The sequence below is a fragment of the Phodopus roborovskii genome, unplaced genomic scaffold, assembly GCF_943737965.1.
Source record: "Phodopus roborovskii unplaced genomic scaffold, PHOROB, whole genome shotgun sequence".
Taxonomy (NCBI): domain Eukaryota; kingdom Metazoa; phylum Chordata; class Mammalia; order Rodentia; family Cricetidae; genus Phodopus; species Phodopus roborovskii.
In genome coordinates this window covers 36,770,010-36,785,489 of record NW_026126525.1, presented here as the reverse complement: position 1 = coordinate 36,785,489, position 15,480 = coordinate 36,770,010, and the positions used below count along the sequence as shown (strand labels likewise).

Sequence of the window (15,480 nt, the reverse complement as noted above, 5' to 3'; positions counted from 1 at the left end):
CTGAACATCCCAATGCAGGTGAAACAGAAGAAAACAACCTTAAAAATAACATCCTGAGTGAGATAACCCAGTCACAAAAAGAAGAACATGGAATGTACTTACTCATAAAAGGATTTTTTACATAGAGCAAAGGATCATCAGCCTATAATTCACATTTTCAGAGAAGCAAGGATACAAGGAGGACCATAAGATATTCATACAAGGTCCCTCACAGGATAGGAAAGGGACAAGATCTCCTGAGCATACTAGGAGCAGGAGGGGGACAGTGAGTAGAGAGGGAGTTAGCAGAAAGAGAAGGGAAGAAGAGGGGTGAGGAGAACATGAGGTACCAGAAGGATTGAGTTGGGGGACCAATAGATGAGTACAAGAAAAAAGATACCATAATAGAAGAGACATTATAGGCTTGAAGAGAAAACTGTCTCTAGAGAAATGTCCAGAGACTTACGAGGATGACCCCACCTAACAATCTGAACAATAGTGGAGAGGCTACCTTAAATGCCCTTCCCTGATAATGAGATTGATAATTAACTTATATGCCATCCTAGAGCCTGCCTCTAGTAGCTGATGGAAACAGAAGCAGACACCCACAGCTAAACGTTGAGCCAAACTCCGGGAATCCAGTTGCAGAGAGGGCAAAATGATAAGCAAAGGGGTCAATACCAGGCTACAGAAACAGACAGCTGAGCTGCACAAGGGGAAGCTAATGGACCCCCAGACTGATAGCTAGGAAACCAGAATTGAACTGATGCAGACACCCTGAACATGGGTCTCAGTTAGAAGGCCTGGACAGTCTAAATAACCTATGACAGTGGAAGAAGGATGTATCCCTGGTACATGAAAGGACTTTGGGAGCACATTCCCCATAAAGAGACATTTCCTTAACCTAGAGGCAGGAGGGAGGGTCTAGTCCCTACTCCAAATGACTTGACAGATTTTGTTGAGCACTCCTGAATGGCATCACCCTCCCTGTGGAGTGGGGGAGGGTTTGGGATGAGAGGGTGGTAAGGGGGCATGGGAGGAAGGCAGGGAGAGAGAATGTAAAATTAGATATGTAATAGATATGTATATAGATATGTAAAATTAGAAAATAATAATAATAATAAAAAGACATAGGCTAACATAATGGGTATGAAAACAGGATCATCCTTCTGCTGCATAAAAGAAACATACCTCAACTTCAAAGACGCATTACCTCAAAGTGAAGGGTTGGGAAAAGATTTCCCAATCAAATGAATCTACAAAACAAGCTTGTATAGCTATCCTCATATCTAACAAAATAGACTTCAAACTAAAATTAATCAAAAGAGGTAGAGAAGGACATTTCATATTCATCACAGGAAAAAATCAATCAAGATAAAGTCTCAATTCTGAACATTAATGCCCCATATACACTTGTAAAAGAAACAGTACTAAGCTTAAATCACACATCAAACCCTGCACACTAATAATAAGAGACTTCAACAACCCCTCTCACCAATGGTCAGGTCTGCCAGACAGAAACCTAACAGAGAAATTAGGAAATTAACAGATGTCATGAAATCAGTGAAAAATAATGTACAATATCCCCAAAATTATGGACTCTAAGAAAGCACTGGTAAAAGGGAACTTCATAGTACTAAGTGCCTACATAAAAAATTTGGAGAATCTTATACTGGTGAGGCTAACTTAAATGCCCTTCCCTGATAATGAGATTGGTAAAGACCTTATGTGCCATTCTAGGGCTTTCATATAGTAGCTGTTGGAAGCAGAAACAGACACCCACAGCTAAACACTGAGCCAAACTCTTGGAATTCAGTTGCACACAGGGAGGAGTGATAAGCAAAGAGGTCAAGACCAGGCTGGAGAAACCCATAAAAACTGCTGACCTGAAAAAGAGGGAGCTAATGGACACCAGTCTGATAGCTGGAAAACCAGCATAGGACCAATCCAGATTCCCTGAATGTGGTGTTAGTTGAAAGGACTGGGAAGTCAATGGGACCTCTGGTAGTGGCTCAGTATTTTTCCCTAGTATACAAATGGACTTTAGGAGCCCATTCCACATAGAGGGATACTCCCTTAGTCTAGACACATGGGGGAGGGGATTGCCCTGCTCCAAATGATATGACAGACTTTGAAGACTCCCCATGGAAAGCCTCACCCTCCCTGGGGAGCAGAAAGGGGAAGGGATGGGAGTTGGTAGGAGAAAAAGAGAGGACAGGAGGTTGTGGGAATTGGGATACTAAGATTGATATGTAAAACAACCTTCTTTCAAATTTAAATGTGTGTGTGTGTGTGCATGTGTGCGTGTGTGTGTGTGTGTGTGTGTGTGTGTGTGTGTGTGTGTGTGTGTGATATTTGCAACTTAACAGCACACCTGAAAGCTCTAGAACAAAAAGAAGCAAACTCACCCCAGAGGAGGATGACAGGAAATAATCAAATTGAGGGCTATAATCAATAAAAAAGAAACAGAACAATAAAAAGAATCAGTGAAACAATGAGTTGGTTCTTGGAGAAAATCAATAAGACAGACAAACTCTTAGACAAACTAGCCAAAAGACACAGACAGAATATCCAAATTAACAAAATCAGAAAGAAAAATGGGAACATAACAAATACTACAGAAATCCAGAGAATCATTAGGTTATATTTCAAAAATCTGTACTCCACAAAATTGGAAAATCTAAAAGAAATGGACAATTTTCTGGCTAGGTACTGCATTCCAAAATTAAATCAATATCATGTTAATGATTTAAATAGACCTATAACTCCTAGTGAAATAGAAGAAACCATTAAAAGTATCCCAACCAAAATATGCCAAGGCCAGATGGTTTCAGCCCAGAATTCTACCAGAATTTCAAATAAGAGCTAATACCAATACTCCTGAAACTGTTCTACACAATTGAAACAGTCAAAACATTGCCAAACTCTTGTTATGAGACTACAGTTTGTATGATACGCAAACTACACAGAGATGCAACAAAGAAAAAGAATTATAGACCAATCTCCCTCTTGAACATTAATGCAAAAATATTCAAGAAAATATTGGCAAACTAAATAAAAACAAAACAAACAAACAAAAAACTCCTGCACTATGATCAAGTAGGTTTCATCCCAAAGATGCAGGGATGGTTCAACTAATGAAAATCTTTCAGTGTAATCCACAATATAAACAAAACGAAAGAAAACACATGATAATCTCACTAGATGCTGGAAAAGATTTGACAAAATCCAACATCTTTTCATGATAAAGGTTTTGGAGAGATCAGAGATTTAAGGAACATACATAAACATAATAAAGGCAAAATACAGTAAGCAGCCAGCCAACATAAAATTAAATGGAGAGAAACAATTTTGCTAAAATCAGAAACAAGACAAGGTTGTCCACTCTCTACATATCTCTTCAGTATTGTATTTAAAGTTCTAGCTAGATACATAAGAAAACAAAAGGAGATCAAGGGGATACAAATTGGGAAAGGAAGAATTCAAACTATCACTATTTGCAGAAAATATCATAGTATACTTAAGTGACCCCAAAAACTGTACCCAGGAACCTCCTACAGCTCTTAAACACATTCAGTAATGTGGCAGAATACAAGATTAACTCAAAAAAATAAATAGCCCTTCTATACACAAATGGTAAATGAGTTGAGAAAGAAATCAAAGAAACATCACCTTTTAAAATAGCCAAAAATAACATAAAATATCTTGGGATAACACTAACCAAATCAAATACCCATATGTCAAGAATTTAAAGTCTTGAAGAAAGAAATTGAAGAAGATATCAGAACATGTAAAGATCTCCCATGCTCTTGGATAGGTAGGATCAATATAGTAAAAATGGCAACTTTACCAATAGCAATCTACAGATTCAATGCATGCCCATCAAAATACCAACACAGTTCTTAACAGGCCTTGAAAGAATAATACTCAACTTCATATGGAAGAAAAAATACCCAGGATAGCTAAAAAACAATCCTGAACAATAAAGGGACTTCTGGAAACATCACTGTCCCTATACTCTACTATTATAGCTCTATAGAGCTATAATAATAAAAACAGTTTAGTACTGGTATAAAAACAGACAAGTACAGCAACTGGTAAGGGAACTAGAATGTCATCCTTATTCTAGCCCATCAGTGCTTTGTTAGATTTTTGAGCAGAGTAAAGAGACAGAAGGCAGGAAAATCAAGGAAGTGCATACTGGAAGGCTCTAAGAGTGGTAAGATTAAGATGTCTCCTACAAGACAGCACCTTCTATATATGACAGAGAAGTTTCACCCAAGAAATTTCAATATGGCTGCCTAAACAAGATTGCATAATGATAACACATTATTGGCATGCCAAACCAGAGGGAGGCATTTCTCAAAGCTCCACCCCCCAGATGAATAGCTACAGGAAATCAACTCAATCTCAATACAAATTCCTGGACCATTGGGTTCTTAAAATCTTTCTACTTTCTTTTCCACAATGTTCCCTTAGCCTAAAGTACAGAAGTATTTGTACATGAATCCCTTTGGATTGGCTCTACAACTCTGTATTTTGATTATAATTTTCTCTAGATATCTTTGTATGCTTCAAAGAGAAGTTTGGATGGTGAAAACTACACTTCTCTGGGCATAAACCTATGTTTATATTATTTATAATATGTTTATATTGTTGTTAATGATTATGATAGTTTAGTAAATTAATGGTTGTAGATTCTTCTCTAAAAGCATAATTTAATTCATTTTTGATAACCAATTTTCTATTTCATTTCATAAATTCATTTGCTGAATCCATGGGATGAGCTCTCCCATAGGGTAACCAATCCAAGAGGTGTGTACTAAACACAAGTACACAGAAACAAAACTAAATGGATTCACTACGTTTGTTTAGTTTTGTTTTTAGATTTCTTTTTGAAATGTGTATGTTTGTGAGTGTATAAAACAACAATAATTAAGGAGAGGTCATGAATTGGAGAAGAAATGAGGGCCCATGAGGGATTAAAAAAACAATGTAAATACAGTATTGTAATATGAAATTCTCAAAAATAATACAAAATTTACGTTAAAAATCCACTCAAAATTGTCTAATAAAGGTACGTATATATTGAGATAGTTAAGGCAATTGTAATTTTTAAAAAATTAAAGGATTTTTTAAAACAAGGCCTTCATGTATAGTCCAGCCAAATCATCTTGCCTCTTCCTGGAATGCTACAGAGCTGGGATTATAGGCCCGTGTCACAGTGACCTGCCTCCATTTTTGTTTTTCATTTGTTTTTTTTTTTTTTTTTTCTGTTTTCCAATAAAATATCAAATTTTTCTTCATGGTATTGACACAATAAGTAACTTTTACTCTGAAAATTATTTTTAAAGATCTTCTAGTGCCTGTTCCCTGAGTTGTCTCCTGGATTTATCCCTACTTACTGCTTCCACATGTGTAGAGAAACACACAAATAACCAACCATCTTTTCTTTTTCTATTTTCTTGGACTTTCTGTTGTCATTCTCATTTCTTTTATACTCAATTGCCCTTTTGATTTTATTTCTTAAGTATTACAATACACTTCTGCAATTTTCTTATCTACTGACAATCCTCTCTGCTCGCGCTCCCTGCTTCACCCATGTCTCTCAAGTTTGAACAGTTTAAGACATCAAATGGCAACACATTCACTTTTCTAAATACATGTTTTGAGGCTCCTTTCATATTTAACTACTAAAGAACTCTCAAATTACAGAAAGTACCCTTGAAGTCATAGGAATGGCAGCATGATATTTCCTGGCATTCAGTGAATGTGTACTATAAGGTAGAGAAGAGCAGAGAAAACCATTCACTTAAGAGTTCTACCTTACTTCTGGATTCCCTAAAGTGTCTTTAGTCTTGAACTCTTTTATTTTCTTTCTATATCCTAATAAGTAAGAACCAGTAACATGTACCTACAAATGTCTTGCAAACCACGAGTGCTTTGCAACCTGGGAAAGCACAGAGCCATTGCACTAATTCCTCCCAGAGGATCTAGAAGTTGAGGTGTATAGTCTATTTTTAAAACTTTCCTGAGGAAGATAAACCTAAGAAATAAATGTGAGAGAAATAGAGGAGTAGAGGAGCATCATGTTAATGAAAACAAAGCTTACTAGACCATACTCCTAACTTTACAAGGCAAGGGGTGGAAGTGGACTCCTGTGTTCCACAAACACTCTTTCCCTTCCTTCTGTTGTTTCTAGAGATCAAGTTACATTTGTGGGTTAATGCAAGTCCTTCTAACATCCACTATTTCACTCAGGTGGGAAGACCACTATGTGCTCTTCTAACTGCAAGGTCTTTGAAATAATTCTCAGTTATAATAAAATGTAAAAACAGTCCTTTGCTTCTGAAAAATAAAATCCCATTCCTGGGGTTATCAAGCTGTAAAGAATTCTGAGTCAAAAGCCAGAGGTTGTAGAAAACCGGAAACCAACTCAGGTGGCTAGCCTGTGTACACTGTCGGAGAAACATAATTTCACAGGCAATGAGAACCGGGGCAGTACTTGAACAGCTGTGATATGTGGAGTCCCTTGAATTGGGAGGTTAGTAGACAAAATTGGCAAAATGGAACTAATGTCTTTAGAGGCCATAATGATGTGGTTATGCATACAGTTCATTTACATGGAGTACATTCAGAGAAGCCTCCACCCCTTCCCAACTGTGACTTCTACTATCATATGTAAGCCTCTTTACTGTTGATTATAAGAAAGAGCTTGTATTCCTTACTCCTTTCCCTTGTAAGTGATTGCCAGAAATAGCTTTGAAATTATCAATGTGTTGTGTTATGGCTCTGAACATTACAAGTCTGAAGTAAGTCACTGAGTTAGCTTCTAGTTATCAGCATGATGATAATACTCCTGAGGCTTTATGGGAGAGAGAATTCATGGCTGTCTTTTCTAGATTCTTGACACTGTCCAGATGCCTCCCAGCCTCATGTCGTCCCTCATTCATCTTTAAAGCAATGGAAAGTCAAGTCTTTCACATGTCTCCTTTCTCTGGTAATCTTTATGCTTTCAGTATGTGCTGTGGTGGCTGAGGTTCTCCCAAGGTCAAACACAGTTGATTTAGCTGCCTTAAACCTGAATGAGGACATAATAACTCCCTTGTCATCATCTTAACATATTCATAAGTTATTGAATCCAGGATGTGGATATTATTGCTGGGCATTGCTCTGCCTACCACAGACTTCACAAGGTTTTGGTGAGAAACAGAAACAACACATCATGAAAAGTACTTACCTATATATTGTCTGTAGAAAATGTTCAGTATATATTATCCACATGTACATATTTAAAAAGAAAGCAAATATGTAACCCTAAGTCTAATTTTACTGACCAAACTCAAAGTGAACACAGATGGGTATAATGACTAGATATAGGTATTTAACCAAGCATCCCTATTTATGTACATCTCCCATGTGAAACAGGTTGAGTTACTGAAGACAAAGAATTTCTCAGATTTCATGAGATTATTTTTTCAGCTGTGACTAAGTGTGCCAAGGAAAACTGTTGACTTTCTGGAGTTAATACAAGGCCCAAACCATTAAGCAAGCAGGATGCATCTCCAAAGAGCAGTCACAGGCACAGAGCATCCACTAATGACCTCTACAGAGAAAACCAGGAGTGTTGCTGTCTCTACTCTCCATTATGCTCCATTCAACTCTGAAAAATCTACATTACTGATGATTTCTTATCCTTTAATCACTTCACAGAAGTCAAGTGTCCTTGGAAGAGACTGCAGAGGGCAACACACATCTCATCCCATTGATTGTAAATTAATTTTAACTCATAGCTATTGCACTTCCTGGCTGATAAAAAAAATCTTAGGGTAATTTACTTTTTCACAAATAAAACCTGATTGTAGATGGTTTAGGGGAAAAATTACTTGAATATATATTTTCACTTAAATACAAACAGAAAATTTTGAATACATATAAGACTACTTTTACTATATGAATAAATATACAAAATAACAAATATAGCAATTAATTATAAGGATTTGTATAATATATATTTAACATTTTAAATACATCTGTGTGTGTAAGTGTGTGTATAATATAGTTCTTCAAAAGGTATAAGCCTCTGTTTTTATATCTTTTCTCTGGAAATAATGATAGCGAAGTTTTAAATGTTAGATGTTAACTCTCACAGGAAGATAGAAGAAAATATATAAGTAATTCTTTATTGAGCTTTGAGTTTTGAATATAGCCTGTGTTACCCAAGATTTTTTTTCTTAATTTCAACAGACATTATTGCCTGTTACTATCAACTACACTGGTGCCCAACAGATCTAAGAGTTGCACACCAACAGTCATACATAGTACTCTAGTACAGCATCCTGGGCTTATGTTGACTACATAGTAAATATTGTTCAGTGTCTAAACTTATAAATATTTAATTCTGTTTATGGTTTCTATGACATGATAAACCAAAAGCTCAAATATGAAAATAAAATAGAAATATATTTCAATCATAAAAATGGAAATTACTATTTTTCCCTTATAAATTTAAAATGAGAATTCTCCAGTGAAAATGGACTCAGATCAGGAGAACCAATTCAGTGTAGAGAACACAAAGTTTTCCAGAAACAGATGCTTCTGGTTTCCTGTATCCTCAAAGGGATTCCATTGTCACTCTTCCTTAAAAGTATTCTGATATTTATATAAAATAAGCACATTGATGAAACTAAGATCTCATCAAGAGCCCCATTTTACAAAGAAAACAGTTTTCAAGACCCAAATAATTGAAATAGCCTCAACAGTTAAAGCCAGGCTTGTTTCTATGCTCATCATTACTAGGCTGTACCTTATGGATTTCTACTGACTTTCAAATCCCCATTTCTCACAGTGAAGCAAGTACCACTGGAAACAATAAGGAAGGCGTGGGACCTTCATAAAAGTATCACTTACCTGGTATGTTGCGAAGTGGAGGGGGTGGCACATTGTTAATGGCTACCATGTGAGCAAGAATAGCTGTTGGAAGAGAATTCATAGGCATTTTGGGAGCTTATAAAGGAGATGGGCAGAGACTACTTGACTGGCAGAGGGCCATCCTTATCTTTGGAGCATCATAAAGTAGAATCTTCAGGTCCTTTCTGATAGGTCAAGCTCACAGAATCTTCTTGTTCACAGATCTGATGTAAGAATGAGGTTATATCAGAAAGAATTCAGGTAGTTCAGTGGATAATGAAAGAGGTTATATGAGTTCCAGGGCTAAGGAAAATGAAAGATACTGAAATTCACAAGGCAGACACAATCTAATCAAACTACTCATAAGTTTTAAGTTAGATTTTTTTTGTCTTCCATAATTTAGAATCCTTTTCTTTCCCACATGGTCATAGCAAATCAAAAGCCACTTTGTAGCACCAGTAACAGAAAAAGTAGAATTGTTCTACACTCCATGTCTATAACAAAGGGTAAACCATCATTCTACTTATCCCAGACCAGTAATCACCCCTGCATACATGTGACCAAATTGTGTTCTTGTGTGGCATGAATTTCAGTTGTTTTTCTATTAATCACAATGACTAAAGCTAGTATAAATGCTGGTATGTTGGGAAGTGGAGAAGGCAGCACTGTTGATAGCTATCATGTTGCGCAAACTACTAGAAGAGAAGAAAGGCATCTTGAGAACTCGAAAGCAGCTTATCAGAGGTTACTTGAGTAACCAAATGTGTAAGTGTAATTACATTCTGTGCATCATGTTTCCTGAAATACTATTGGTGTCTATCTTAGGCAATATATATGTACACACACACACACACAATTTGAGTGGGCTTACCCTTCTATCTGTGGTTGTCAAGGATTGAACCCAATCATCAGGTTTATCAGTAGGAGCCTTTACTTGCTTGACATACATAGTAAGTCCTCATATTTTCACCTTTTCTCTGTATCATATATAACAAACTACATACATTAAAAGACATATAACGTCATAGAAATTTCACATTAAGCTAGACCTTTCTTGAAGCTATTTACTTTATTCTGTGTATGGTCACATGTGTGGTATATGTATGCATGCAGGTACATGTGTCCATACATGGATGTGTGAAGGCCAGGGTACAATACCAGGTCTCTTCTTTTACTGACTTCAATCTTATTTCTTATTTTTTTGTTTGTTTGTTTGTTTTTCAATACAATGTTTCTCTGTGTAGCCCTGCCTGTCCTGGAAATCTCTCTGTAGACCAGGCTTGCCTTGAACTTAGAGATTTACTGGCATCTGCTTCCTGAATACTGGGATTAAAGGAATTCACCACCACTGCCTGGCTCTTTTTCACTTTTTTAAAAACAAGATAACTCGCTGAACCTGAAGCTCACTGACTGTCCACAGTGAATGACCAGTAGGCCCTTGATACTGGCTGTCTCCATCTCCCATCTCTGGAATTAACAGGTGCTCACTGCACTCCCAGTGTCTGTGTGGCTGTTGGGGATTTGAGCTCAGGTCCCAAAGCTTACATGGGAATTCCTTTCTCCAGTTAGCCATTTCACTAGCCTGATTGAAAAATATAATGAAAAGAAATATGCTTGATGAAAATGCAACTAAACAAAACATCTTTAAGGAGGAAACAATGAAATAAAGTACTTTATTTCCTACAAAATCCATATATCTTCGTGACAATGTGTGCATGTTTTTTTTTTTTTTTTTTTTTTTAGAAAACACCATCAGTTCAAAAACACAGCTCCCTCTAAATGTTTCTGATTAGTATTTCTAGTGTTTCTGAATGCTTTTCAAATGTGTCCTAAGAGTAATAACATAATCATGTTGTTTATATATGATGGACAGATGCATTAAACACATGGTTGGGACTTCCTGGATAATTCTTATAAATCTACACATTTCTCAACCAGTTGTTTGTAAAAATTAACTTGGCCAAATCACTTAATCTGCCTCAATCTTAGTAACTTTCTCTATAAATAGAGATAAAGTGCCTCACACAAATTATACAAAGATTAAATAAAAGAATGGAGATAAGGGTCTGGCACAGTTTTTACTGCCTTAGGGACCAGGCCCAGTCAGCACAGGGCTCAAAAGGAAGCCAGGGAGTTGGTGAGTAGAAAGGGGCTTAGAGAAAAATACACTCTGTCAATGGTTTGTTTCCTTCTTTATTCTCTATCCTGTATTCTTCATTCCGCATTTGATATTATATTTTCTTATCTCTATCCAGAACTGTCCCTGCTGTCTCTCTAAATGTTTTCCTTCTTCTAACTCTCTGGATGTTCTCTTCCTAATTCTCCTACTCTTGGTGTTTTCCTTCTAACATATTTTACTTCTCTCTAAGTCTAACTATATTGTTTCCCTTACAGCTTTTATACCCCAGCAATATTTTTCAGATAATATAAAAATTGCAGTGTGATTACATTATATTTTTCAAGTGAATGAATACAAGTAAAAAGCAGTATGTTTTAGAAATCCCTTACATGATTAAACATTTTATATATTTCAGGTAAAAAAACATTGATATCCAGGCAACTTGTTATAAGTTAACCATGTAGGCAAGGAAGCTGTTCTTCTTAGTTATGTCCTTTACTGGCAGATTATATTTTGCAATTACAAAGGAAGGGCCAATTACTTTATTATTTATCTTGTATCTAAACTTTTATATATAAGAAAGAATCAGTCAGCTCTACTTTAAATCATTAGGGTACTCATTAATAGTTTTTTTATATCAAAAGATTGAGGGTAAAAAATGGGTATAAGGAATTAATCACCTTTGTTTATCAGCCAATCCTAGCAATAAATTATATCAACCAATGATAATCGTGCTGCTTTGTTCTTGTTCTCTGAACTTAATGAATTCTGCATTCAACTTATGTGCTTTTCCAAAACTTTAGATTATCTCCTTGGGTTTTTTAACTCAAAGATATTTGATTATAACATCTAGCATAAATTTAATTTATTTTCAAAGCTTTTTGTTTCAGCTCTTATGCACTCTGAAACTGTGAACATATCCCCCAACATTAAGTTTAAAATAATTTAAGCTAGCTGGATGACCAGGACTCAATTTATTTTTCTTAATCATTAACCTAAGCCACAGTTTATATGGCTCCTCAATAGAAACTTGTGTGTTCTAGCTGTGTGACAATTCTTTGTTTATATTTTTAATTAACAATAATCTATTTAAACTAACATTATTGTTATCAATTAGACAGTACAATTTAGAAAGAAATAATCCTCATGATAATCCACAGGTAAAAATGCCTAGTAGAATGGAATGTTTCCATGAGATAAACACACTGTATTATAGGCAGTAGGGATCTCCACATACCCGTTTACACCATGCCAGATACCCAAGAAAGATAGCAGCAGCAAACATACAAAGGCAGAGCAGAGGCAAAAGACATTCCTGGATTTGTGGTCTTGGGGCCTACCCATCAGAAAGTTTCCTTCTGGTGAGCTGACACCTTTAACTTCAATTGCTACCTGCTGCTCCTCTGACATGAGAAGCAGCACACAGTCCCTAAATGAGTGAGTCATTTTTAAGTTTATTCTAATAATACTCCACTGAGAAAAATTATGAAAGATTCCAAAAGGTAAAAACAAGGTAAAGGTGACACAAAGTGGGAATAGTTATAATAGAGACATCAAGTTTGTGGAAGTAGAAAGTATTTAAAAATTATTTATAGAGGGGAAGTGGTAGGGCAGTGAATGGAGATAGAAGTAGGAGAAAGAGCAGGGGAGGAGAGCAAAGCACGTGTGACTAGGAAGATTGAGTCAGGGTAGGAATAGAAGACAGAAGAGAGAGAGAGAGCATAAAAGAGGGAACCATTATTGGTTTGAAGAGAAAACTGAACCTAAAGAAAGGTCTAGAGACCTACAAGACTGCCTCCTACTAACAATTTGAGCAACTGTGGAAAGGCTACCATAAATGCCCTTCCAGGATAGTGAAATCAACAACTAACTTATCCATGGAGCCCTCATCAAATACCTGTTGGAAACAGAAGCAAACACCCATCCTAAACACTGAGTCAAACTAGAATCCAGATGCAGAGGGAGAGGACAAGACCAGGTTGCAGAAACACATAGAGACAGCTGACCTGAACAAGGAGAAGGTAACGGCCCCAAGACTGATAGCTGGGAATCCAGCATGGAACTGACTCAGGAACCCCTGAATATGGGTCTCAGCCAGAAGGACTGAGCAGTCTAAGGGACCTCAGACAGTGGAACCAGGATGTATCCCTGGTGCACAAAAGGACCTTGTGGACACATCCCCCATGGAGGGATACTCCCTTAACCTAGAGACAGGAGAGAAGTCCTAGTCCCTACTTCAAATGACTTGACAGATCTACATGACCCCACCTGGATGGCATTGACATACATGTGGAATTGGGGTGGGGGGATGGAAGGGGAGGGTGGTCAGGGTGCATGTAGGGGGGAGAGAGGGTAAGAGGGAGGGATGGAGGGATGGAGGGAGAGGGAACTGGGATTGACATGTAAAATAATAAATTAAATTAGAAATGATTTATAGAAATTTTACAAAGTAAAATATTACTATTCTTCCATCACTCTACTGATTCTTCAATAAAAAATTTCCCTGATCATCCCAGTAAATAATAGTACAGGAAGATTTTTCAGGGATGGATTCACGCATTGAGCTGTAATTCAGCAAACTTCCATATTCATCATATTGGAAGTTTAGGCCTAAGATGGAGAGGCTTACATACACACAAAGACACAGTGACTATCTGAAATGTGATGGAGTCATCGCTCAATCTTTAGAGCTGATACTCTGGAACTTAATGGAGTAAAGATGAAAGGAGGGGGAATGGAATGAAATGTTAGAATTGCTCATGAAGGTGATAGGGAAAGCTATAAGTAAGCCATGGTGCCAGAGAAGGAACAGGAGGAGTGCTGAGCATTCATGGAAATTGGAAAAAAAAGATTTTCAGAAATCAGCACTAATAAGTGTAGAATAATAACTGTACATTCATATAAATCTCAAAGTCAATTATTGCAGGAAATAATTAAACATTATAAGCTATAACTACTATAAATAGAGATTAAAATAAGCAGTGAGGTATATAACCAAAGTAAATGAAAACAGTATATAAAAGAAATACTTAGGTGTCCATGCTTATTGTGGCATTATTCACACTATGGTTTCAATGAGGATATCATGAACACATAACTACAAGTGGAAAATATGACCAATATAGAAAATGGCCTTTGTTCCTAGTGTGAAAAAGAATGAACCATGGCATTCATAGGAAAATGAATGAAACTGAAGAACCTCATGCTGCACAAAAATTACCAGAAACAGAAAAAGAAATCAAATTTCTTCTCCTATGTACAAATTTTAAAAATGAATGAATAAAAACTGGAATATAGAAAGAGGGACAATTAGGAATCTGGGGAAGATTTGCGACCCTACCCCTTATACTGTGTTGCATTGCCCAGCCTTAATACATGGGGAGGTGCTTAGTCTTACTGAAAATTTATTTGCCATGTTTTGTTGATGATCATGGGTGACCTGCCCATTCCTAAATAGAAACATTGGAGGAGTGAATTGGGGGTTGGGAACAGAGAGAGAACGGATGGGGGTGGTGGAGACTGGGTAGAGAGGAGGTAGGAGAAACTGATTTCAGGATGTAAAGTAAATGAATAAACAAATTTATTTTAAAAAAGATTCTGGGTGTAGGATAGGGTAAGAGAAGAGAAGGAGAAGGTTGAAGGAAGGGTGGATATGATCTATGCATGATAAATCCTTATGCAGAAATGCCACAGTGAAACCCTTTGAATTAACCAATTAGTAGATATTTGAAAGTGGTAGTGGTAATGGTGGTGGTGGTGGTGACACAGCCAATATGCATTAGGCACCCCTTTTTGGCAATGCACTCATTGAGAAACTCCACACAAATGAATCTACAGCACTGAAAGAAATGGGTACAATACATTAACTTTATTTTATTGATGAGAAACCAAGGTTCATAGCAGTAATTAATATGATACCATACAAAACGAAAATTATCTTAGCTTTTGTTACTGCTTGTGTTTCCATTTGTTTGTTTTTAACCTCTAGTGAAAAGACAGGAAAGGATTGGACCTGAAAAGATATGGTTAGGAGTGGTTTAGTAAGACAGTACATAGTGTCCTTTTTCTCCTCCCATTCCTTAAAATAATTAAACTATTCTGTTCATGACTCCCAACAATTATTTTCTCTGTCCATGTTTATAGTGTTTGAATGAAATATCACCCATAAGTATCAGGCACTTGAATACCTGATCCCCATTTGGTAACCTTTTAAGGAATATTAAAATGTGGCCTTGTTAAAGGAAGTTCATTACTGAAGGAAGGCTCTCAATTATTTCTAGTTATCTCCCTGCTTCCTCTTTGTGGATGAAGATGTGAGCTCCCAGATGCTTTTCTGACACAATGCCTGACTACCTACTGTTATGCTCCAGACCATGATTGTGATGGGCTCACCTTCTGTATCTGTAAGGCTCAAATAAGCCCTTCCTTGCATTGGTCATGATGGCTTTCTTCAGAAAGGATACACACAATTT

At 36.7% G+C, this 15,480-nt stretch overlaps 1 protein-coding gene across 1 annotated transcript in view; it reads right to left on the bottom strand.

Annotated features, from left to right (window-relative positions):
- Cnbd1 (cyclic nucleotide binding domain containing 1) overlaps positions 1 to 8,981 on the bottom strand; it is a 416,492-nt gene extending 407,511 nt beyond the window's left edge. The window contains exon 1 of the mRNA XM_051198441.1: positions 8,890 to 8,981. Coding sequence (XP_051054398.1) covers positions 8,890 to 8,977 — 88 coding nt within the window. The 5' untranslated portion in view covers positions 8,978 to 8,981. The remainder of the gene's footprint in view (positions 1 to 8,889) is intronic.
- Between the last annotated feature and the right edge of the window lie 6,499 nt (positions 8,982 to 15,480).